This window comes from Vipera ursinii, assembly GCF_947247035.1.
Source record: "Vipera ursinii genome assembly, chromosome: 1".
In the NCBI taxonomy this organism is placed as follows: Eukaryota; Metazoa; Chordata; class Lepidosauria; order Squamata; family Viperidae; genus Vipera; species Vipera ursinii.
Genome location: NC_139512.1, coordinates 325,478,802 through 325,505,355, shown reverse-complemented (window position 1 = coordinate 325,505,355; position 26,554 = coordinate 325,478,802). Strand labels below are relative to the sequence as shown.

Below are 26,554 nucleotides of genomic sequence, written 5' to 3'. Positions count from 1 at the left end.
GCCACCACACTCTCAACAACCTTCGCAAGGAAGCGAAGGTTGGAGACCGGACAAAAGTTATTCAACACAGCTGGGTCCAAGGCAGGCTTCTTGAGGAGAGGTCCTACCACCGCCTCTTTCAAGGCGGCGGGAAAACTACCCTCACTCAAAGAGGCAGATATAACCGCCTGGAACCAGCCTCGTGTCCCCTCCCGGGCTGCATAAACCAGCCAGGAAGGGCACGGGTCCAATAAACATGTGGTGGAGCTCAGCCTCCCCATAATCCTGTCCACTTCCTCCGGAGTTACAGGATCGAACTCCTCCCAGGTAACATTGACAAGACCACTCGTGTCCTGATCGTCCGATACTGCCCAGTCGGAGTCCAGACCGGTCCGAATCTGAGCGATTTTGTCCGACAGATGTTGACTAAATTCCTCGGCACGCCCCTGCTTTAACCAGGGTTTTACCAAGTTTCAAAGCAGATAATGCTGACAATGTAAGGCCACAATATGGAAAATCATCATTAATTTGTCTTCTTGCGCTGGAAGACAATTTATTCAGCAAGGTGAGATGAACTAAGAAACTTCTCAGTAGACTTGCTTCAGCCAGAATGAAATCTTAATCAGTTCTCAAAGAAAATGTAGCCTATTTCTAGCTGTGTTAAGACATTGGAAGGTAAATAAGGTACTGGTAAGATTTTCAAAAAAAATCCAATAGAGTGCTTCTAAACTAGGAGAGTTCTTATAAATACACAACTGACTACCGTATAGCACTAAACCCAGAACTTTGGCTTTAAATAATTTAATGGCTTATGGGATGTAATTATCACCAATTGACTGGCAAATTTAGTAGTTGCAAAGGATGATTTGGGGGCTTTTATTTGAAGCTTTCTTGTTTGAGTAAACCAGCAGATCAAAGAATACAAATAGAGATCTAGATGTTTTACTTGCTTGACAAGTTTGCTATTGTCCATCTAATGGAGCCTTAAAGCATTACTTAGAACATACCAGTACTTTTGTTCTGGAATAATTCATAGCAGGGTGTTCTCTAAAGCTGTAACATGGCACAGCTTTAAGGCATCTTAAGGCCTACTTGGATTACAGACAGTATTGCTGCATAATCAGATAAAGTAAACTAGAGATGGAGCAGTAAGAGAGGGAGGCTTATACATCTCAACAATATGGTTAATGCAAAAGCTGAATAACAGTGAGATTAAGTTATCACCTTGTTGTATACCTTTGCTAATAGGTTCAATTAAATCACCAAGGATATTATCCTTTGCTTGAGTAAACATTATGCCTTGCTGTAAAACCATTATTAGTCTAAGAGGACAATTTATCATTGTAGTGGCTAATTTCCTCCAGAATTGTTCTTGGGGAATAGAATCAAAGACTTATTCCTCTCCTACTAACAAGGAAAAAACAGCTGCTTCTCATATATTTTATTTATAGCACACTTATCTTTCTACTATCTACTATCCCAAGTTGTGTGAACTAGTATTTTTTTACATCTCCTGCTAGTTTGAATACACTAACTATGAGCTCCAAAACCTTTTCATGGGTTTGCCTGTAATTCCTTGGATAAATTCCTTGTACGCTTGTTACATTTAAAATACTATTTTTACAAACAGGATGGCAGACATATCCAACATTCCTATTTTCGCCACAACAATAATCCTGTGAGGTGGGTTGGGTTGAGAGAGATTGATTGGCCCAAAATCACCCAGTTGACTTTCATGACTAAGGCAAAACTTGAACTCATGTTCTCCTGCTTTCTACCCTGTTGCCTTAACCACTAGTCCAAACTGGCTCTCTTACATGGTATAATTTTATTCAGAGTTGGGTCTTTAGGATCATTAAGACCATCCCTGCTTATAATCTGCCTACAGACAAGATTGGGGAAGAGAAAAAAAAATAAAGGACAAATGAGCAGAATGAGGCACACATACACAAAATATTAAATTAACCCCCCATCTTTTTGATTGTTCCCTTTCTCATCAGTCACTAAGAAAATAATTTTCTTATTGAATATATAAATAGAACAACAGAGCTGGAAGGGACCTTGGAGATCTTCTAGTCCAGCCCCCTGCTCAAGCAGGAAACCCCATACCATTTCAGATAAATGGTTGTTCAGTCTCTTCTTGAAAACTTCCAGAGGCAAGTCATCTCACTGGTTAATTGTTCTGGAAATAGGAGATGCTCTTTTACTTCAACATTTTCTTTACTGGGATTTGTAGCTTGATTTTCATCTATTGTTAATCAAAGAGAAATGAAACTGAAGCTTTATTCTTCATGCTTGTAACAGTTGTAAAGGTCTAGAATGGGAGGATGATCTAGGATTTGGTCTAAGGAAGATCCAGAGATAGACAATAGTTAGCAAAAATAAAGTTCTTCAGAGATGATGTAAATAGCCTAGGACTAGTCTCCGTTTGAGTGGGGAAAAACGCCAAATAACTTTAGCCACAGACTTCATTTGCCTTAATACAAATTGGAGCTTATACTAAAAGCATCCACTTGTTGCTTTGAAAAGAAGCTACTAAATTGGTTGATTTGCTGAGAAAGGAGGATGTCTTACTTACAGTGCAATATTTGATTTCAATGTTGCTTTTCTAAGTAAAGAATTTCAGATAACTGAGTTTTTGCATGTCCCATTATCACTGCATGCAAAGATGATTTTCAGCTTTAAAACTCAATAAAATGAATAAATCCTATGCATATTTTTGCTGATGGGCATAATTCCATAAATGTTCTTGTTATTTCACTGAAGAATTATATTTAGAACTGTTCTTTTCCAAGTGATAAATTCTCGATTCTAATTGCAAGAAAAAGTATTAACGGAATAAATCTGTAAATATATCAACTGTGTTATTTTCCTCTTGTTTTACTTCTCTCCTTAATTTTTGTAAACGTACAAATGAAACTTGCCAATGTTATTGCAATGTGAGAACATTTTATTTTAACTGCTATGCAAGTAACACGAAATGCTTTTCTTCTGCAGATGTGGAAGCAAAACCAGAAAACAGACATTCAAAAAGCAGTTGTAGGGAGCAAGAAAGCTCCTAATTCAATTGCCCCTACAACATGAGATGTGGGCCAAGTGGTGAGTTTTTTGCCCAATGTGTAAATGAGATCATTTTCATTTACAGAGAAGGGGAAGAAATTAATATTAATAAATAAGATCACATGCACACTGCATTAACAATTGCCAGCAGTGCTTAGATTAAGTGACTCGCTATCTTGGCTATTGCCCAAGCCAAATGAGAATGGCACATTTAATTTTACCTGCCCAGAAAGGAATATTCACTCTTAAGTTTATCTTCTTTTTCCTTTTAAAAAGTAAAATGTTTCTCCAAAATTCCATTATTATATAGTACCAGATCATTATCTGAATATTGATTTATTGTTGTTTTCTGTAATGCATTGATATAGTCTTTTGGGAGCAGGGCTCATGCTTATTATTATTATGTTCAGCTATTCTGAGTGATGCTGCATTTTGTCTAAATACTTTGGTACCATTACATTTCAATGAGATAGCAACTTATGAGCAGGGTAACTCAGATTCTGCACCAAGAACAGCAGAATTCTATAGTTGGTATTTTGTAAGCAGATTGCCTCTTACTTGAAGTGCCTGCTGTTTTAGGTTTTTATTTTTTTATTTTTGCATAATTCTGTTCGTACTATCTGGTAGAAGTTAGGAATATTCAGGACATTCCTTATTATGGTTCCCCAAAAAAACACATTCTCAGTATGTTTCTGCTATTCCAGGAAGTAGAAACTTCTAGTATTGCCAGTTATTGCATTTTTAGACAGAACTGCAGCATGTGCAGCTCTGCATATGATGCATGTATAGGCAAAGAAAATCAAACAGTATAGGTTGCAATCCTATATAGTCAAATTCAACATGGTTCAGTTTCTGTAACCCAATACAATATTTTACTTTCTTACCACCAGAAGATGCCATATAATATTTTTATATAAAGGTTATTTTTCCTTTTCCTTCTTGTTGCTGCTTAAACTGCTACTGTTGCATCTTGCTATTTCTTTTAGTAGCAATTTTTTACATATCTTCTATAGCTAAGCTTTCCTTTCATTTTCTCTTCTTTTTCTGCTTTTAAATTGAACACAGAGAGAAAAGTGTCCTTCAGTATCAGTATGAAGCCTTTATTTCTGAAGTAACAAGGTCTCCGGCTGGCTATAGGAGTCATGTTTAAAAAAAAAATCAAAAATTTTGCAGTCCTTCATGAATAGAGCAGTCAAGAAATGCACATCTTCTTTCCTTGAATCAAGGAATTGTACCAGCAGCTGCTGATGATTTTTTTTAAAAGACAGACTATATTGCACATTGCACTGTTATGCTCCAAAAGAGAATTTTCATCCCTCCAAGGACCCAGGTTTGTGCAGTCTCAAGAACTACTTCAGGAATAAAATTTTCTATGTTCCAGTTCCTTTATAAACATGGTCACCAGTTGCTTACTACTTCCGCTCTGCTAGCATTTAGTTCTGTAAATCTGAAGTAAAGACTGTTGTAGATTGTGGAAATTGTTGTAAATACAGGTAGGAAAAATACCTCCACAAGCATCTTGTCACTTCAGTCTTATTGGTGTGCATGACAAACAAAACTGCTGATTATTTTGATGTATATGGCAAGAAGAATAGGTACCTCAAAACATAATTGAATATTTAATATACCCTCAGATTAATTAATCTTTTCCATATAGTTTGTGTCACAAAAATATACTCATTTTGAGGGGACAAAAAGATGCTAAAAACTATTTCTGAAGTTTTGTTGGATGAAATTGATTTTGTTTTCAACAGGAACCAACCAAAATAAATTGTCTCATTTTACATATTTAATGTATATTTTTAATTTGATATTTTGAGATAAATAATGGCTTAGAAAATGTTTATAGGGAAAATCCATCATAAACATTTTTCAAGCTGTTTTAATGACTATCATTTTTGTTTCTTATGCATTAAGAGTGATTAAAATAGTTGATACTTTAATATTTATATGCGAACAATACAGGAAATTAGATTTGGTTAATCTTTGCAGAGGTACAAGGGTTTCTGGTTTCTATTAAATTTTCAAAGTTTATTTTCTTACAAACCACTAAATTATTAATATTTCCATGATATGTATCATATTTAACCTTAAATGATTTATTTAATCTTAATATATGTGTATCTTTAATCTCATTATTTGTATCTCAGCCAAATTAGTCACAAGTAGAGTTGCAATATCTTGGTTGAATCAGATCCATTGCCTACACATTGTATATTTTTTAAAAAATTGATAAATTATATTCACCAGGATTTTGCTGACAATCAATGTTATTTCTATTAGATAAAAATAAATTCTGCCCTTTTCTGTACCAAATGAAAAGCAACTTACAGAGCCACAGGGATTAGCTAAGCAGAAGAAGTAGACATCCTGGTTTGGGAGCAATACAATGTATACTCTTGAAACAGCCTTGCCTGGGTAGATTTATTCCTGATCAATGTAACAAATTAAGCCATAATCAATTTCTAATTAGGATTTAACAGAAAAAAAATTAAAAGATTGGGTTCACACAACCCACAATGATATAGATTCTGTCTTGTACACATCCAGCAGTAGTGTATAAGTGCATTGATAGTGCATTACACTGCATACCTGAACAACTGGAGTAATTCAATAAAATGGGTTAGTATGTTGCACAATTGCAACCATAAAATTTATGGTGTATGATAGGCTGTCCCCGATTTTAATGTGGGGAAAAAAAACGTACCTTAGATATATGAAAATTTCACAACCAACTGTACCGTAAGGCAGCATCTTATCATCCAAGTCAGATAATATCTATAAGTACACAAGTTTTCTTGTTTTAGTGTTAAATGTGAATCCAGTATGATTGTATGGAGAGAAAAATATATATAAATATCTCTATATAAGATCTTTAATGAGAAAAAATAGAATCACTGAAATTGATCTTACAAGTATAAAGTATTGGGTATACTGAACCATCTGAAAATTAATAAAATAATTGTAGAAGGATGAACATAGTAGCCAGAGTAGAATGAACTTGTGACCACCTTCATTTCTCAGAAAATGAAATACGGTATGAAAATGAAAATATAGGGCAGGAAATCTTTCATACAATTCATATAATTTCAGCCTATTGGAAAAAAAGTAATTTGAATAAATAAATCTTAGTTTATGCTTCCCAGATAGCATTGTATATTTAGGTAAGAATGACATTACATTAATGTGGATAGATTGAGATGGCCAAGAGCCAAATCACATGATTATTTGCAGTGGCTGTTTTACACTGTGCATAGCAATGAGAGATACTTTCATTTTTACTTATTGATGAAACGTCTATCCAGAGATCCTCAAATTGACTGTCATTATTACTGTTTATTACATATTTGATTTATACTCAGCCTGCTCAAAAAAGCTAACATTTTTTTTAAAAAAATACAAAAGAAATTCATATTAAAGCTAAAATTAAATTAACAATCAAAAATTTAGTGGAAGCGATGTATCTAATAAGCATTTGACAATTTTAAAAACTAGTCCCATGAAAATACCAAAGCAGTTGTACTAAATCAGGTTAAATCTAGGTTGGATGAATAAAAAGCTATGTGTCACTGAAAAGATTTAAATTCAAGCCTCTTTATAAAAAAAACACACTAATGAAGGTGTGCTTCAGTTGTGCTATTCCATCTTAGGTGACAACTATTGTTACTTCCAGATATGGAAATATGGGAATGTGAAAACTCTCAACATTGGGCAAATTTGTGGTTCTAATCTTGTACATCTGAATATTTATCAAATAAACTACTGTTTTGTATGCATTACCTTCAAAATGTTTGCAGTTTTGGGAAACAATCACCTGCTTTTCAAGCACTTATTTCTGATTGTACCTATTTTTCTTGATTTTTCAGTTTTGTATGTGATTCATACAGTTTTGTACTTGGATTTAGGTACAAACTTTTTCTACATAGAGTTTTAAGTAGTACAAGTGACGCTTCTGGTATAATGAAGATGACCAAGAGCATAATATTATTCATGTGAGGCTTGCCTAGGAAAAATTAATAATAGATTATGCCTTTTTTAATGATCCAATTTTGGCAGTAGATTTGGTTTAGTATTACAAAGTTATATATGTATATTTAGGCATGATTCACAGCTAAAACAAACTATCATCTTGTTTTAATGAAGCCTAACACTGATAGTTCTGGACAGGGAGTTTGAGATTTGTAAACTATGTGTAAGTTGTCTCCATAGCTCTCTTTAAAAAATGTATTTTGTGAAAAGACAGATGATTTTCTGCTGGTAACTTAAGAGAAATGAACTTTGATACAGGTATTCTTCAGGAAAACCAAAGCCTTGTTTGTTTATAGCCTTTCTTTCCAGAGTACATTTGAATATAACTGGCTGTCCTTATCTCTCTAGATTTCACAAATTTTTAATCTAAAGAAATTAAAATGTATACCATAGTTCTTTGTCCCAATTTTCATTAATATAGTTCATAAAAATATTTTTTAAAAACATCTCTGTAACAGTGTCAATTTATGTGTCACTTTAAAATCCATCACCTTTAGGACTAAATGCAAGGGCTTTTTCTATACACAACAGTATTCAGCAGCTACAAAATAAAATTTGCAAATTTGCTGTAATACAATGAAAATACTCCCACTCCATTGCTGCTGATTGCTAAAGCTACGTTCTTTCCAGAATGCATTATTTCTTAAAATTCTTGTATTTTGAGAGATGGCACAGCTCCAACATGGGGCCAATATAAGTTCTCTGTAAACTATTGTATTGTGTATAATTCAAACATTGTTCAGAATGGAACTGCCTTAAAAGGAAAAACAGCATGTCGCTGTGACACAAAATAACACTGTTATACCGAAACTGTTATTTAAAGTTGTAACTTCCTTTTCTTATACCTATTAAGGAGTTTTGTAATGTTTGCCATTGTACACTACTTATGTTATTAAAATTTGAAACAAAATAACTGTCAACTTTCTCTTATTTTTGAAATAACCTTGTTTGGCCCTTCAGAAGAACAGTCACGTTGCATACTTTGCACTTTATTGAGTTTTCCTAGACTTTATATTGGAAAAAGACCTAACGTTTGGTACATTTTGGTACCTTTAAGGACCACCCTTGATACTTTTGGAGGGATTAGAGCCACAATGAGTGATGACACAAAGTAGGTGGAGCAACACTGCACATGATCAGAGCTGGGGTCACTTTTCTCTTGGGAAAGAGGGCTGGGTTAAGTTTATTGTATTTGTATAGCTATGACACAATGATTCTGAATGGCACACACAATAAAATAAAATACATAAAAACTAAAATTTAAATTTTAAAAAATTTAAAAGGAAACAAGTAAAAAATGCAGCATAGTGCACTAACAGCGCATTTTACTAATTTTATAAATCATGAATGAATGAATGAGTCATAAATATCAGCACTAAATGTACTAAAAAGAGTATAGATTTACTCCCATGATTTTCCAATGACGTCTACCCTAGAAACCTTTCCGAATGCAGGATTTCATTATGCATGTTAAAGAAGTTCCAAGTTCCAGCCCAGTTACTCTATTGGGTTACAAAGCTATTTGTGGTGTTGTTGTTAGTTGCAAAGTCATGTCCGACCCATCGCAACCCCATGGACGTTCCTCCAGGCCTTCCTGTCCTTTACCATCTTCTGGAATCCAAGCTATTTGTGGCTTTCATCAAAATGCACAATTATTGGTTCATGTCCTGTGGACTTCAGAAATTTTAGGAAGTCGTCTGGGTGCAGGCCCATAGTTGCTGCATTGGTCATTGGATGAAAATAAAGCCTCTCATGACCACCTTCCAGAAACCCAGCATCCAAAACAAAGTTCACATTTCCCTGATCACAGAAAAGAGCTAAGGGGGTTGCACATCCTTGGCCAACTTTCAGCTTATCCAACATGGCTGCTTCATCAGCAAAGCGCAGGTTCCCACTTCCAACACCCAGTTTCTTAGCCAAATCATTTAAATTGATTTGTCGATCGTGCAGAACTGTCACCAGCCAAAAGCCTTTTTTCCTCTTATCTTTAAGGAAAAGGTTTTTGCTGTGAGCTCCATTTAAATGTTGTACATAAGGCATCATTTCTTCAACTGTGAATACCTAGAAGAGAGAATTGAAAAAGTGTGGCTCTTCTTTGAATATAGCTGCTACAGGTTTTTAAAATTGCATTTAAACTGTACTTTGCAGCAGTTTCAGGCCAGTGAAATGAACAAGAATCTTGCACATTTCAATTTGGTACTACCTGAGATACCCACATAAATTCTAATCATGTAATCCAAAATAAGCAAATATATTCTTGAACTCATCTTTTCAGTCCCAAAAATTATGTTGCTGAAATTTGGCAGCAAACCAATGAACCTTTCCAACAGGATAATCAGATTGGCTTACATACCTAAATTGTTTCGTTTTTTAAAAAGTTAAAATCCTTTCACCTCCTCAGGTTAATATCCCACAGCTTTCACAGTTTAACATTACATAGATGGAATGCAGCCAAAGGAAATTAGGAAGCCTCTGAGTATATCCAAAATAATATTTTTCTTAGCACTTTAAAATTAGCCCATTTATTGTTTTAATCATTATAACATTAACAAATATTTATACTGAAAAACATCAGGCAAGAATATATTTGACTTATTTGGACAATCAGCTGACATGGCTCAAATCCCTCAGTGAGGTTGCTCTAGGACAGGGGCAGGCAACCTCGGCTCTTTTATGACTCATGGACTTCAACTCCCAGAATTCCTTAGCCAGCATGGCTGGCTCAGGAATTCTGGGAGTTGAAGTCCATGAGTCATAAAAGAGCCGAGGTTGCCTACCCCTGCTCTAGGACAACATGATAGTGACACAGATATGGCAGCATGTTAACATGTTATGCAGGTCTTCTATTCCTGGGCTTTAAACCCCGAATGTTTTCTGTTATCACTTCGCTGCCATCTAGCAGATAGCTCTCTGCCTAGTGTTGAGCAGATACAACTAACAAGCTTGCAACTTTTATTATTTATTTCAAGAGAAGTAAGTTCCATTAACTCAGGCGGACTTGCTTCGCGTTCATCGACTTGATAGTAAATTAATTAATCTCCATTTTGGGGGGAAAGGAAGTGATCGAAAAGGATTGATCAGCCACGTCCCAGACGCAGCTGCCTTTCCCCGCACACCGGCTTCTCTATTGTCATCTTTGAAGTGGAGCTGGAGCAGTTTGTTCACGGTCTCCTTTTTGAAGCCTCCCGCGTACTCTTCCCTCGTCTCCATTTCACATTGCATCCCTGGTTAGATTCGGCGCTAAAACCGTCAGAACGGCGCATGGCATGTTGGGAAATGTAGTTCCTAGAGTCCCACCCTCAACCGTTTACTTATTGGCCGTTGCCGGCCCCCGCTCCCCAGAACGCTTCATTTCGCGGCTTCACTCACTGCCGGATGTTCCACAATGAGTGCTTGGATGCCCAGGCCCTGCAGATGAGCCTCCAGCGCTTCTCGAAGCCCCCTCACTGGAGGCGGCGGTACTGACGGCAGCGGCTCGGCCATTACAGCCACTCTCCACCGTGCTTGGCGCAAGCCTTTCGGTAAGACTGAGCAGGAGGCGGGGACGCCTTTCTCGACCAATGGCGGCTTCCTTCTTTTCCTAGCGCGGCCACCAGCGACAGAAAAACAGGAAGCGGAAGGCACGTCAAGACTTGATTCCGCTTTTACAGCTCTGCCCGTTTTGCCTGCTTAGCCAACCTTGCCTGTTTTTAAAAAGCGGAGCCCATGGAAAGCTGCTACCAGGAGATTCCAGGGATATAAATTAGACACAGTAGTAGAAAAACATGCTGGAAACAGGTATTCCATCTTTTGCCAAGATCAGTATGTGAATTGTTTCTATGACGTTACTAGCAATTTGACCCGGATTGGAGTGTGAACATCTGTATTCTGGGAATAGGTTTGTATTGTGGGCAGCAATGGTATTTATTCAACAATAAATCCCCAATGACTTTACTGGAATTCCGCAGGCTCCCTGGAAGCATGCAGGGATTGAAACACTGGGATAGTTTTATCTTGTTCTTTAGCTGTCCAATAAATAAATTGGCCTTCCCTGATTAGTGTCCTTGTCATCTGTAAGTTTCCAATTTTTATGATTTCCCAGATAACCCTACCTTTGTTCACGCTGGCATGGCATTTCAGAGTTCTGACCATCTAATTACTCATCTGGTCTTTAAAGGAATAGATTTCTTTTAACACCTTTCGAGGTGAACTGATTGGGGAATGCTGATTTAAAATATGGTGTTCACATGCTGCATTAAAAGCTATAGCTGGTTTTAACCATTACTGAACAATGCTTATGCCCAAAGCTAGCCCATGACAGTCTGGTTTAGAGTGGGCCTCTCAAGCTGCTTGCAGACCACATAGAGCAGGGGTCCCCAACCCCTTGTCTGTGGACCGGTACCGGCCCGCAGCATGCCGGCAACCGGTCTGCACAAACAAGCAAAGCCCCATCCATGGGATGCAGGCAGCACACAAAATCACACATTCTCTAGTCGGTGGAAAAACCTTTCTCCACAGAACTGGTCCCTGGTACCCAAAAGATTGGGGACCTCTGACATAGAGCACTCCAAATACTTTTCTGCCTCTGCAACATTTTAGGCACTGCAGACATTACCCAGTACCTTCCTAAATATATATTTCAAAAAATATTATATATCCAGTAATAAAATGAAATACCGGTGTTTCACTTAATGTAAAAATAGCAACTAAGTAGCCAAAGTAAAATGTTTTCAGTAATGCTTCACTATGAAGTTTATTTAACACATTTGTAATAATGCCGCTTGGGGGGGGCAAAGCCCTAATAAGCAGGCATATACATAGAATGAAGGCTATTGCTAAGCTAAGCACATTGGTTTGTGCTTAAATTGTAAGCCGCCCTGAGTCTTCGGAGAAGGGCGGGATATAAATGGGATTAAAATAAAAAAATAAAATAAAAAATAATGGTATAATCAGATTCTTCATTTCTGACTCACAAGTAACTTTTGTGTCAATGTTTTTAAAAAAGCTTCAGTTTTGGGGCCCTTAAGTTAGCAAACGTATCCCCATAAGTATTATAACTTTGAGTGTCCTTATTCAGAGTTGTATATCAATTCAGTCAATGATTTGCAAGGGAATTTTTATTCAACTGATGCCTCCTATTCTTTGTTTCTTCAAAGTAAAATACCATTGGTAATCTTTGCTTGGCTTGATGAGAACTGTACTCCAACATGTAAGGAAGACAGTACTGAGTGCCACATCTCTCCTTTCAAAATGACTTTTTCAATTAACTTTAATTATTACCTGAATAGGTACCGTATGTACCATCCCAATGGTACATACCAGACCACCCTTTTGATAATTACATTTTTAACCAAGTGAGTTGTCAAAACACAGACAATCAGTTTAATTTCTGATTTTATGCATATGGTCTACCACACATTAAAAATGTGAAAATAAAACTGTTTTATTTTATAATAAAAACTTATTCTAAATGGGTAGTTTCATTTTAAAACAGAATAAATTACTCAAACTCCACATGTCATTTGGAATTTCCTTTGCTGCTTCTTTGTACTACAATATTTCAGTATAAGTATACATCTGAATAATATTTAAAACTGCATCTGTCTTGCATTCAGGCTTCAGATATAAATATTTATGATGCAATCTTAGGATTATCTACTCTAAACTACATTGATTTTAATACTTTCCAGGTATGTATTATTAGGAGGTAAGCCTTTTTTCATTATTCAGTTGCCAAAGTAGCACAATTGCAGATTTTTAATTATGATATATTTAAAAATCAATTATTCTATTTTAGTAGATTGAATTACCGTTTGAAAGTATACTTGGAAACTATGTGCAGAAATGAGTAGAGTGTCTTTTTAAAAATAACAAATTGTGGAAAGTTAATCACCATCAAGTTTGACAGCATTGTTTATTAATATTATAAATCAGGAGCAACACTTTAATATATATTTATTTCTTATATTGTGAATAATTTCCAGTGGGTTCAATGAGACTTCCTTCTAGACAAGTATAAATAGGGTTGTGGTCTAAATTACTTTTATTATATACCAGCCAAAAAACTAAATAAAGAAGTGATTTCAATCATCTAAAAAAATTCTGAAGCTCAAATACAAGATGTTTTTATTAGGAAGCTCACAGAATCCAGTGAGATTCATTTCTGAATAAACATGGGATTGCATTTTAGTCTTAAATGGATATGTTTCAATGCTTGATTTTTATTTTGTTTGCTATTATAAAACACAATAGGTTCATTTGTGTAAGTATTGTTATAATAAATTCATGATTTTATACAGCTACCATTCTTTAAAGGGAATTTGCATAAGAAAACTATCTTTTTAGACCCTCTTAGAATGCTGTTATTTTTTGTGTGTGTGCAGCAGAAAGAGTTTAAGAGAAACAAAATGTTCTAATCTTGGACATTTAATGGTAAGCATAATTAATTAGCATTCATTTTGAAGAAACATAGATATTAAGCTGAATGGCCTTAATTGTGCATTCACCCTTATTTGGCACTGACTATATGGGTTATAAAATGAACTGCATTTGAACTGGATAATGATAACAGCTTCTTTATAGTGTATTTATTAAATCAATAATTTATTTTAATTATTTTAAACATAGTAAGTGAAACACCCACTACTTTGGCTACTTTTGTCATTCAGTGGGCCGTACACATACTGTCATAGGATTAATACTATCTTATGCAGGTAATCCTCGACTTATAACAGTTCATTTAGTGACCTTTAAAGTTACAATGACACTGAAAAAAGTGACTTATGATTGGTTTTCACACAGCTGTTGCAGCATCCCTATAGTTGCATGATCAAAATTCAGACACTTGGCAACTGAGTCATATTTATGATGGTTGCAGTGTCCCGGAATCATGTGATTCCCTTTTGTGACCTTCTGACAAGCTAAGTTATGGGTAAGCAGATTCACTTAAGAACTGTTCTATTAACTTAACAGCTGTAGTGATTCACTTAACAACTGTGGCAAGAAAGGTCATAAAATGGGGCAAAACCTTACAAATGTCTCACTTAGCAACAAAATGTTTGGGCTCAATTGTGGTCATAAGTCAAGGACTATCTGTACTTTTATATTGGCAGGTCTTAGAGCCAAACATTTTATTGTGATGCATTGCATTTGTTTTTACAATTTTATACATAATGTCCTATAATCTCTTGTGAGTGATGACCCTAGATACTGTATTTTTTAAAAAATGAAGTAAATTGAATTCTGTGCTGTATCTTCAGAAATAATCTTGATTATGGTATCAGAGATTTCATACCATTAGATTTTTTTCCTCAAATACTCTTTTTTTCAGCTAATACTTTCACTATCATTGCAGGTCTTTTATTCCCATTCGCTCCACTGCAGATTTGAGTTAGTTTCAAATGCTACATTTTATGGACATTGTCATCTATTCATAAATTTCATTATGACTGAAATTTGCTAACATTGCCCAATTACCAAAATAATAATCCATATAATAGTAAAGCAAACAGATCTGAAATATTTCCTTATTTATTGGAAGCATATCTCATTGACTAAACTGGGGGTTATCTCTGATTAGGGTCAATTTAATATTTAATATTTTTTAATTTGGTTCTTAATTTTTGTATTTTGGATTTTTAATTCCCTGTAAACCGCCCTGAGTCCTCAGGGAATAGGGCGGTATATAAATATAACTAAATAAATAAATGAATAAATAAATAAAATAGGATGGGAATATTTAACTGTATTACAGTGAAAAATCATTTTGAATAAATACACACAATTGCATCAACAATTTAGAGGGGAAAAAGTCCCACTTATCTCAGTTGGAACTGTTTCTAATCAAACATTGGACAGATTTAAATAAAGAAATGGTGACAAGCATACGCTTGTCTCTTTTTGATGGCAAGTAATAACCAGATTTTCCACACTTAAACTTATATAAGCTGGATCTATAAAAAATGTATCAGCTTCAAGTGTATACATTCTGTGTTTCATCCAAACAACCATTCAGGCCCTTTTCCTGGATGCTCCATTTCATTCAAGTGCCTCCCCCCCCCTGCTTTATTTCCTATTTTGATAAACATTCCCCTGCTGCTAATCTGACTACTGCTTCATCGCAAGATAATGGGGTTCAAAAGAGAATGGAGAAGAAGGTCTCTTCTCTGTCCTATTTCTCTTCAGTGGCAGGAGAAGTTAGATGAGCAAAAGGTATATATCAGCAGACAACCACTTCCCTTTCTTCTCCCCACCCTGCTTCATCTCTCATCAATGGCAAGATAACGAGGGTTCAAACGTGGCAGAGTATAGCTCTTTTGGTACCCGCTCTCTTACCCTGAATCTCATGGGTCAGGTAACTGACCTTCTGTCAACTAGAACTTCTATCAGATGCTGGAATGAATGATAATCTTCACCTCATTCTGCCCCCCCTCCCCCCCATGCCTTATGCAGACAGAGCCCTATTCTGCTTCCTTGGCAAGGCAGAATAGAGTTTGGAAATGCAATCAACACTTCTTTGTGTCACTATATTTTCCTGCCAACTCTCGCACTGGATAACAAACGGACTTCAGTGCTGCCATGAGAAGACCCCAGGATACCCCTATTATCATCATGTGTGTTATTCCCCATCAATTCACTTAAGGGTGTGATTATGGACTGTACACACTGGTCCACTGTGTCAAAAGGAGGACTTGACTGTCCCCAGTCCTTTTCCAGCACTGGAACCAATACTTTATAATATCCAAGCAAATATACGATTTTTGGCAAATGTTTTAAGTCGTTTCTCCTTGTGGCAGATCAGTCTAACAGTCTAAGTTCTAAGAATAATAAGTGCCTTGTTAGGCCAAATTTCAAATAAAACTATATATAAAAGACATCAGTGAATGCAATTTATGACTTTAAAAGATGCAACTCTTCGCCCTCCAAACAGCAAACTCACCCACTCTAATATTGTGTAAGAAATACTAGTCTGTAAATATGTAAACACAGTAATATTAATTTGCTGGGTAAAGAAATAATGAAGTTGCTTTAAACTGAAGAACTCACAGGTCCCTAAATGTACATGTTGTCATCGGGAATCAGCCTCGAAACAAATGGGCTTTTTCACTATCCCACTTAAGCCTACATTCAGAAGTTTCTTCAGGCAATCTTATGAAGAGTTTTTCATTTGCAAAAACGTCACTTTAAATTACGTGAATGGCGTGCCAGTTTTTACCTTTACCTGACCTGACCTTGTGGCTTTGGAAATTAATACTGAGCGTGCGTGAAAACTCTGCATGCTCAATTGCCTGGGCTGGGTAGGTTTGGTATTTTTTGTTTCCTTCGTCTCCCCTTTTTCGCACTGCTTCTACATTTTTTATTCTTGCTGAACAGATTCTTCCAGAAAAGCAGGTAGCCAAGGAGGTCACGGAAGAATAGCAGGACGATAAAAGTCAGTAGTGGATATTAGCACTATGCTTGTGAACCTTGTTGGAAGGGGGAGGCGCGTCACATGGCTGGAAGCAGAGGAATGGCTAGTTGACGGGCGTGCGCCATCTTCCAGCTGCCCGGTAGTAAAACACTTAGAGAAGAAGAAGGTAATAGGTGAGATGTTTGAAAAAGAAAAAGACCACAGTAAAGGCCCGGCGTTGTCTGTTCCTCCTTCTCCTCCTCCTCCTCCTCCTCCTCCTCTTCCTCCTGCCGTATCCGTTATCGGACGTTGGCGATCATGTTGGTGATCCTATTTTTATCAACAGCTGCACAGAAAAGTGCTGCTGAGTTTTGTCCAAACCAGTCCCTTAGATTTTGAAGCCATGATCTTCTTCTGCCTGGACCTCGTTTGCCTTCAATCTTTCCCTGGAGGATTAAATGGAGTATGCCGTATTTTTCTGGGTGTTTCACATGTCTGAAATATTCTAACTTTAGTTTTTTAATTGTTTTGATTGGCTTTCCCAGGCGGCTTATCACCTCCTCATGTCTGATCTTGTCAACCCAGTTTATACGTAACAGCCGCCTGTAAATCCACATTTCAAATGCTTCTAGTCTGTTCTTTCAGCCTCTGGATATATGAAGAGTGGCTTCTTTCAGAGCTGCACCTGCGCTTCCTCTCTTTCTCTAATATTGCTTGCTTCCCTTCTGCAGAAGGTTAGCTTTGTTCCTCTTTTTTCCAAAAGAGAAAAAAATAGTAGTAATTTTGGCATAAGGGGCCAGCTCTCCTAAGCTGATGCTCCTGGGTGGCATCTTTTTAGGGGATGCGTTTTACGAACCACAGCAGCTAATAGGCATTTCCCTTCTTTGTTAAAGTGCTGGATTCCAGATCTGTCCGTTTACTATTTTATTTAGACCCACACTAGATAGAGGCTGCAAAAATTCTGATCGCCACAAAATGGCAGCAACAGGATACAGATATGAATACTTTGCTATCAGCTACTGGTAGTCTTAATTTTATGATTAGCATGAACAAAATTGGTTATGGCCTCTGTATTTTTGAATACTGGCTTAACATAAAAAGTTTTATAGGGTAATACCATCATTCTCTCTTCCAAATCATTGGGGAAGGAAGTTATAGCAGCTCCATCCTCCTTTGCTTCAGGGGTGCCTCTTTTTTAGACTGTCCACGTGAAAGATGTTTCATTCAAGCTCTATTTTTTTCTTGGTTATAGAGAGAAACATGAACTGGATGCCACCACTAGAGAATCTGGCCCATTTATATAGTGCTTGCAGGCAGCTGCATTCCCTAGCTTACCGAAAACAGTGGAAGTCTGTCCTGTCCTCTGCCTACCCCATGTGCCCCATTCAGCTGCACCCGCTGCTCTGGCATCCAGATACCACCTCACAATTCAGGCTTTTCACCACCAAGGAGGTAATTAATAGTTACTTTATTCTTGCCCTGAAGGATTTTTGTGTGCCGCTAGCTAAGAAATAAAAGACAATGTTGTTTATAGAGGGATGCAGGCAGTAGAGGTAAATATAAATATTGTAAACTTTCCAAACAATTGCATGCATGCTTTTTGCCCAGTTGGCTTTGAAAAAGAAGAGCAACCTGTCCAGAATGCATCACTGTGGAACAACCAATTGATTCCATTATTTACTTTTTATAAATGTTTTGAATTGTAATGAAGAGGAAGAATTCTGAGTTCACTTGATGCTGCGCCCTTTTCAAACATTTGTGTTCTATTCAGTGAATGTGATTGTGGGGAGATCTTTGCATATTACTGTATGTGTCAACTGGGAGAATATGTGGGCTTCCCTAGACGTTTTAATCGGGAATCATTTTTCCAAGCTTCAGTCAGCTTTGCTAATAAATTAACAATTGGAGAAAAAGAGGAATTAGCACAGCTTCATTGTCACAAACCAAGACAAGCAACCTTAGTATTTAGGGGAGACAAAATGTTGAAATGTAGTTGACAAAGCACACCAAATATGCTTACAGAGCTTTTCCCTCAGGAGTAGGGGATTTTCTTGTTTATTTTTAAACTTTAAATGCTTTTATATGCCTATTTAGAACTTAACATTATGAATTTCATTTGTTCCATACACCAGAATGACAGGAAATTATGCCATTTTTTGTAGTCATATTTAGAGTGAATTTCAGGGGCCAGAAAATTGATAAGAATCCAGATTTGTGAAGATCGTGAGATTCATGAGAATCCAGCCCTTTTGTTTAAGGCTAAGTGTATTGTGGAAACTCAGAAAATGAGTTAACCCAGTGACTAAATATATTGTTCTTAATGTCTGTTATAGAGAGAGAAATTGGGCAAAGTGAAACTGAAACCTGTACAGATGAAAGCAAAGAAACAAGAGATTGAGATAAGGCGCCAAATGACTGTGGAGGAACTTGCAAAAGTTATGAATAAGGATATAGGTGAGCCGGTTTCTTCAAACAATGCATGGAAATTACAAAAGGAACAATCCTGATCTTCTTTTCAACTGATTGATATCCTTGTGTTGCAACTTCATTTTTGAATCCTTCACATACAGTTTAAAAGGCAGGGACATATACTACACAAAAAGACCATAGAACACTGGCAGTCCACAATTTTAGAAAAATCTCTGATTTCTTCCTTCGTCCAGATCGTAGTGTCTGATTTTTGTGTACAAATACACAATTCAGATTAACCACAGCCCCTTCATTTCCTTTTTGTATTTACCTCTTATATTTTGTGGTTGGGTGCCTCTGGGTCTCCGGAAGGAGGGGTGGGGTTGCGGATCCCCATGACGATTGGGAATGGCAACAGGTGGTTGTACGGGGGGCCGCATCAACATTCGGGAGCACGCCCCCGCTATCTTCAAGAGGTGGCGCGCTCCGACCTGGATTTACCCCGTATTCCCGGGAGCGGGGATGAGCAGACCCCTGAGCTCAGGCTGGTGTACCTTAACGCCAGATCGGTAGTTAACAAGGCTCCCCTTATCCGAGAGCTGGTTGAGGAGGAGCATGCCGATCTGGCTTGCATTACTGAGACCTGGTTGGGCCCAGAGGGAGGTGTCCCTCTGACTGATCTTTGCCCGCCAGGTTTCCGTGTGCTTCACCAGCCCCGGGCTCAGGGAAGGGGTGGGGGTGTTGCGGTGGTTGTAAGGGAGACCTTGTGTCCGCGGGAGGCTACCGTTACTCAGATATTCTGGTGTGAGTCGCTCCTCTTGAGATTTGGCCCTGCAGTTCAGTTGGGCTTGTTGCTGGTGTATCTTTCGCCTACCTGTGTAGCAGTCACCCTGCCCAAGCTCCTCGACACCCTCTGGGTTGGCGGTTGAGGTCCCCAGACATATGGTTCTGGGGGACTTTAACCTGCCATCCTTGGGAGGTTCATCGGGGTTGGCTCGGGGGTTCATGACCTCCATGACGGCCATGGACCTGACCCAGGTAATTCAGGGCCCGACTCATGAGGGGGGTCACACACTTGATCTTATTTTTATATCTGGACGGTGGCTTGATGATCTGGGAGGGGTATCTCCATTTATTACTCCCCTGTCATGGACTGATCATCACCTCCTGCGGCTGGCCTTCCGCTTCGCGGGGTTACGGAACTGAACAGGTGGTTCCATCCCAGGCGCCTAATGGACCCTGAACGGTTCCAGGAGGCACTTGGATCTGTGCCTGCCATCTTCGCTCACAGCCCGGTCGATGCCTTAGTGGAAGCCTGGGAAAGGGCGGCTGCGGAGGCACTCGACTGCGTTGTTCCCATGCGTCCCCTGACCCGGCGCAGATCCCGGCAGGCACCATGGTTCTCCATGGTGCTCCGGGAGATGAAGCGTCGGAGACGGAGCCTAGAGAGCTGTTGGAGGTCCAGCCGGTCTGAGTCTGATCGATTGCGACTAAGAACCTTCACGAGGTCTTATCTCGCAGCGATGGAGGCAGCGAAGTCTAACTACTTCGCTGCCCTCATCGCATCCGCAGATAATTGCCCGGCCGCCCTGTTTGGGGTGACTCGCTCCCTCCTCAATCAGGAGGTGAGGGAGGAGCCCCTGCAGGGTCGTGCCGAGGAATTTAGCCAATATCTGGCGGATAAAATCGCTCAAATTCGGGCCAGCTTGGACTCTGACTGGGCAGAGTCTGACGATGGGGAATCGAGCGGTCTTGGGAATATTACTTGGGAAGAATTCGATCCTGTGACTCCGGAAGAAGTGAACAGGATCATAGGGAAGCTGAGTTCCACCACTTGTTTACTGGACCCGTGCCCCTCCTGGCTGGTTTATGCGGCTCGGGAGGGGACACGAACCTGGCTCCAGGCAGTAATAACTGCTTCTTTGAGAGGGGGTAGCTTCCCCGCTGCCTTGAAGGAGGCGATGGTGAGGCCCCTCCTCAAGAAGCCTGCTCTGGACCCGGCCATTTTGAATAACTACCGTCCGGTCTCCAACCTTCGCTTTTTAGCAAAGGTTGTTGAGAGTGTGGTGGCTCATCAGCTTCCTCTGTTCCTGGAGGAAGCGGATTATCTGGACCCCTACCAATCGGGCTTTAGGCCTGGGTACAGCACGGAGACGGCATTGGTCACACTGGTGAATGATCTCTGGCGGGCTCGGGACAGGGGTTGCTCCTTTGTCCTAGTCCTATTAGACCTCTCAGCGGCTTTTGATACCATCGACCATGGTATCTTACTGCGGCGCCTCAGGGGGTTGGGAGTGAGTGGCACTGTCTTACAGTGGTTCTCCTACCTTCTGGGTCATTCGCAGTTGGTGTTGACGGGAGGGCAGAGGTCAGCCTCGAGGCCTCTCGTTTGCGGAGTCCCTCACAGGTCAGTCCTCTCGCCTCTCCTGTTCAACATCTATATGAAGCCGTTGGGTGAGATCATTCGTGGTTTTGGGGTGGGGTATCATCAGTATGCTGATGATACCCAGCTTTTTATTTCCACCCCAGATCAACTCAGTGATGCCCTCTCCGTAATGTCCCGTTGCCTGGAGGCGGTGAGGGTCTGGATGGGGAGGAACAGGCTTCGTCTAAATCCCAACAAGACCGAGTGGCTGTGCGTACCGGCATCTCGGGTTGTCCATTCTATTCCATCTTTATCTATAGGGGGTGAGGTGTTACCCCCCGTAGATAGGGCTCGCAACTTGGGCGTCCTTGATTCAAAGCTCAATTTTGAAGATCATATAGGAGCTGTGACCAGGGGGGCTTTTGCCTAGGTTCGCCTGGTGCGCCAGGTGCGGCCCTATTTGGACCGGGATGCCCTGCGCACAGTCACTCATGCGCTCGTGACCTCTCAGATAGACCACTGCAACGCTCTCTACATGAGGCTGCCCTTGGGTACCACTCGGAGGCTCCAGCTGGTGCAGAATGCGGCCGCGCAAGTTGTGATGGGGGTCTCCCGATACTCCCATGTAACACCTCTGCTCCGTGAGCTGCATTGGCTTCCAGTTGTCTTCCGGGTGAGATTCAAGGTGCTGGTGATGACCTATAAAGCCCTAAATGGCATGGGTCCGGGTTATTTACGGGAGCACCTTTTGCCGGCGTTAACCTCCCATTGTCCTGTGCGTTCCCACAGAGAGGGCCTCCTCAGGGTGCCGTCGGTCAGGGAATGTCGACTGGCGGCCCCCAGGGGGAGAGCATTCTCTGTGGGCGCGCCTGCCCTCTCGAATCAGCTTCCGGTTGAGCTCCGGATGGCTCCCGACCTTCACTCGTTTCGCCACAACCTGAAGACCTGGCTATTTGAACTTGCCGGCCTGGACTGAGGGATTGGGGTTTTAGTTTTAATTTTAAAAATTTTTAATTTTAAACTGTGTATTGTTTAGGGCTTTGATTTAATTCTGTTTTAATTTTTATACCTTATGTGTTATTTATAGTGTTTTAATTGCCCTGTACACCGCCCTGAGTCCGTTCGGAGAGGGGCGGTATATAAATCCAATAAATGAAATGAAAATGAAATGAAATGACTATTGCCTGAGAAATGGATCTGGCCTAGTACACTATCTGAGACTGTGCTCATGCACAGAATTTTGTATATAATTTATTCTAGTTCTTCAATTGACTCCCTTTAGTCTTTTTTCATTGCATAAATTTTAAATATATAATGATAATGATAACAGCATTGAAATCTGACAAAGGATCAAAGTATTTGAGGACCGCACATCCTGGCTAGACACTGGAAATTGCATGACAAACATTTTTTTCCAATTAGTGCTGCTATATCATAGACCTCTTTCTTGGTTGGATCATTCCTCAATGAATGTTATGTTTTTATACTCAGATCATGTGTATGAAACTCTGCTGAACACAGACATAGATTTAGATTCACTAGAACCAGATTCAGTCTTGGAAGTAAACTGGATCAAAGACATCATTAAAAAATCTGGCATGCAGTACAAATGGGCTGAACTGAAAAAAGAAAAAGAAAAAGAAAATAAAGATGTGGTTAGAAGGTAACACCTGTGCTTAAGTGATTTTTTTATTACTGGGTTTAAGCATAACATGTATAATATATGTGACCCACTGTATGTCAAGTGCAGAAAATGATGGGACCATGAAGACTGAGTTTTGTTGCCATCAATCAATGCCTAAACCGAAGTCCAGTTTTATCTAGACATACTCCTGTGCAAGCTATGATCTATAATGCAATTAAACCCTTTAAAGACAGTTTTCTGCCCCCAAGAACTAAAATGCTTTGTAGCTCCAGATTCCAGATAGTATAACTCAACAAAATGGTTTTAAACAAATATTTATTGTCCAGGAACTCTAAGCAGAGACTTAATTTGCAGTAGATTCGTCTGGTCATAATCATATCTGTCCATTTTCGTAGGTAAAAAGGGGTAATTCCCCATCTCAGCTATGCGTAGTTACAGCTGCTAATTGATGTGTGCATGATGCTTAATTAGACAAAGGCTTTTACAACCTGGCACGTAACCAGGATGTTTGCAATAAACTTTGAAGCTCCTCCCACTGGCTAGATAAGCTATAGGACTTACTAACAACTAAACTACATTTCCCAGAAGCCATCTCTTAAGGAAACAGCATTTACCCTGCAAATACTACATGTTCTTTCATATAATTTGCTAAGAATACAGTATTAACCCTGTAAATGCTAAATATTCTTAACACAGTTCTTAATTCCTAAGTTAGCTATAATAATGGACCAGCTGAATATATACTGGTCCAGCACAGGCAGCATTCTATTCCACATAGCCTATCACTAGGAAGTATGCGCAGGGTACTGTTTCTCTGAAAGCCACAATTTTAATTTTCAAATAAAAGTAAATCATGAAAGTATTGATGGGAACATTTAATTAGTAACAAATAATATTTCTAATGCATATTTATTTGAGTTATACTACTCATGTTCACTGTGAAAGTATATTCAGTATTTAATTATCTTGCATGAGACTTGCATCCTTTTAGCTATGTCATCAACTCCATCTTCTCATCCCATCCATTCCTATTTCATGTGTTTGTTTTGCAATTTCACCCCCAATGTATTTCTTTTACATTGATCACTCACTTTTGTATTCAATCCACTTTAATTCCATATCCATTTTTTTACTCCATTTCCACTGCATTTAACTTTTTATATATCTCCAACATACCTAATTCTTGTTTCTATATAACAGCAAAGCAAACACTTATATGAAGCCATTTAAACTTCTTTAGGAAGCATTCTTTCCCCTCATCAGACCATAATACTACTACCTTTCTGCTATCTTAAAATTTCTCTATCCATATCCCCATCTTCCGTATCAAACTAGATAAATGCATCTACTTATTCCTCCTTTTTGCCATTTACATATAACTTGCATTGTTCACTCAGTTTTCCTTGTTAACTAGGTTTTTGATGCATTCATGTTACAGATCCATATTTATACCATCTGTCTAATATCTGAACACATATTTAATATCACCACAGCCATTCCATATATATTTATCCATAAACACATGAAATTACCATAGGACATCACACATTTTGCACAATGTTGAATTTTTTAAGTATTCCATTTATTTTCAAATGTGTTACTCCTTTATATATTGTTCTTACTTTATTTGGTAACCAAACTTCCATCTCATATTTGCGTAAAGCTGATTTACTTTGTCAGAATGTTTCTCTAAATAAACAAATGTGCCTAAACATATTTTCTCACTCATATATTTTTAGTGGCCTGCCAAAAATCATAAATGTACACATAAATTGCATAACATCTGAATATTGTTCATATCACCTTTTACATATTTCAGTCGTATTTGGCCAAACATTTTCCCAGGCAGTTATAACAAACTAATTGTCCCTGTATTTTGCATGCACTTTTTCTGCTTTTCTATTTGTATGCAAAATGAAGCTATTTCTGTTTAGAGAGAAGGAAAATAGGAACCCAAAGTACTTCAATGACATCTTCAGTTCATATGAATAGAAAATAGTAGCCCACAAGAATTTTTCTGACTTCAACTAATATTAAACATTTTATTGCATGTTAATAATAACAATAATACAGTTGCAAGAAAAAGTATGTGAACCCTTTGGGATTATGTAGTTTTTTGCATGAATTGGCCATAAAATGCCCTCTAAACGTCATGTAAGTCACCACAATAGAAAAACACAGTCTGCTTAAAATAATACTACACAAACATTAGCTGTTGTCATGTTTTAATTGAAGATAAGATGGAAACATTCACAGTGCAGGGTGGAAAAAGTATGTGAAAAAGTATGTTGGTGTGCTGTGCCATTTTTTCTCCACACATAGTGTTGTGTGTTTTTCCCAAACAACTCAATTTTGGTTCCATCTGCCCACATTTGAAGTTTGCAAAAGAGCACCTGGATGTTCCACAGCACTACTGGCAAAATATTCTGTGGACAGATGGAACCAAAATTGAGTTGTTTGGGAAAAACACACAACACTATGTGTGGAGAAAAAATGGCACAGCACACCAACATCAAAACCTCATCCCCACTGTAAAACATGGCGGAGGGAGCATCATGGTTTGGGGCTGCTTTGCTGCCTCAGGGCCTGGACGGATTGTTGTCATTGATGGGAAAATGAATTCCAGAGTTTATCAGGATATTTTGCAGGAAAACGTACGACCATCTGTCCGCTAACTGAAGCTCCGCAGAGGATGGGTGATGCAACAGGACAATGAACCAAAGCATACAAGTAATTCAACAAAACAATGGCTTCAACAGAGCAGAATACGCCTTCTGGAGTGGCCCAGTCAAGAGTCCTGACCTCAACCCGATTGAAATGCTGTGGCATGACCTTAAGAGAGCGATTCACACCAGACATCCCAAGAATATTGCTACACTGAAACAGTTTTGTGCAGAGGAGTGGTCCAAAATTACTCCAGATCGTTGTGCAGGTCTGATCTGCAACTACAGGAAATGTTTGGTTGAGGTTATTGCTGCCAAAGGAGGGTCAACCAGTTATTAAGTCCAAAGGTTCACATACTTTTTCCACCCTGCATTGTGAATGTTTCCATCTTATCTTCAATTAAAACTTGACAACAGCTAATGTTTGTGTAGTATTATTTTAAGCAGACTGTGTTTTTCTATTGTTGTGACTTACATGACATTTAGAGCGCATTTTATGGCCAATTCATGCAAAAAACCACATAATCCCACAGGGTTCACATACTTTTTCTTGCAACTGTAATAATAATAATAATAATAATAATAATAATAATAATAATAATAATAATAATAAGAAGAAGAAGAAGAAGAAGAAGAAGAAGAAGAAGAAGAAGAAGAAGAAGAAGAAGAAGAAGAAGAAGAAGAAGAAGAAGAAGAAGAAGAAGAAGTTGGAAGGGACCTTGGAGGTCATCTAGTCCAACCCCCTGCTAAGGCAGGAAACCCTATACCATTTCAGACAAATGGCTGTCCAGTCTCTTCTTAGAAACTTCCAGTGTTGGAGCATTCACCACTTCTGGAGGCAGGTTGTTCCACTGGTTAGTTGTTCTAACTGTCAGGAAGTTTCTCCTTAGTTCTAGGTTGCTTCTCTCCTTGACTAGTTTCCATCCGTTGCTTCTTGTCCTGCTTTCAGGTGCTTTGGAGAATAGCTTGGCTCCCTCTTCTTTGTGGCAGCCCCTGAGATATTGGAACACTGCTATCATGTCACCCCTCATCCTTCT

The 26,554-nt window shown here is 38.7% G+C and overlaps 3 protein-coding genes across 6 annotated transcripts in view; 2 read left to right on the top strand and 1 right to left on the bottom strand.

Annotated features, from left to right (window-relative positions):
* Positions 1 to 8,102, top strand: part of CCDC88A (coiled-coil domain containing 88A) — a 93,861-nt gene extending 85,759 nt beyond the window's left edge. The window contains exons 32-33 of the mRNA XM_083373193.1: positions 2,977 to 3,078; positions 4,105 to 8,102. Of these exons, the coding sequence (XP_083229319.1) occupies positions 2,977 to 3,041 (65 nt within the window). The 3' untranslated portion in view covers positions 3,042 to 3,078; positions 4,105 to 8,102. The remainder of the gene's footprint in view (positions 1 to 2,976; positions 3,079 to 4,104) is intronic.
* A 220-nt stretch (positions 8,103 to 8,322) lies between these two features.
* On the bottom strand, positions 8,323 to 10,636 carry LOC310646636 (prolyl-tRNA synthetase associated domain-containing protein 1-like). The gene is made up of 2 exons (XM_083373254.1): positions 10,438 to 10,636; positions 8,323 to 9,129 (listed from the first exon to the last, which is right to left on the bottom strand). The coding sequence occupies exons 1-2, from the start codon at positions 10,549 to 10,551 to the stop codon at positions 8,692 to 8,694; spliced, it is 552 nt and encodes a 183-aa protein (XP_083229380.1). The 5' UTR covers positions 10,552 to 10,636; the 3' UTR covers positions 8,323 to 8,691.
* Positions 10,632 to 26,554, top strand: part of MTIF2 (mitochondrial translational initiation factor 2) — a 33,396-nt gene continuing 17,473 nt past the window's right edge. Inside the window, exons 1-5 of one of the 4 annotated variants that reach the window (XM_083373213.1) lie at positions 10,632 to 10,845; positions 12,663 to 12,737; positions 17,688 to 17,887; positions 18,769 to 18,889; positions 22,701 to 22,872. In XM_083373213.1, coding sequence (XP_083229339.1) covers positions 17,696 to 17,887; positions 18,769 to 18,889; positions 22,701 to 22,872 — 485 coding nt within the window. In that variant the 5' untranslated portion in view covers positions 10,632 to 10,845; positions 12,663 to 12,737; positions 17,688 to 17,695. Of the gene's footprint in view, positions 10,846 to 12,662; positions 12,755 to 17,455; positions 17,888 to 18,768; positions 18,890 to 22,700; positions 22,873 to 26,554 lie in introns of those variants that run through there. The other 3 variants (XM_083373214.1, XM_083373215.1, XM_083373212.1) reach the window with 3 other exon arrangements.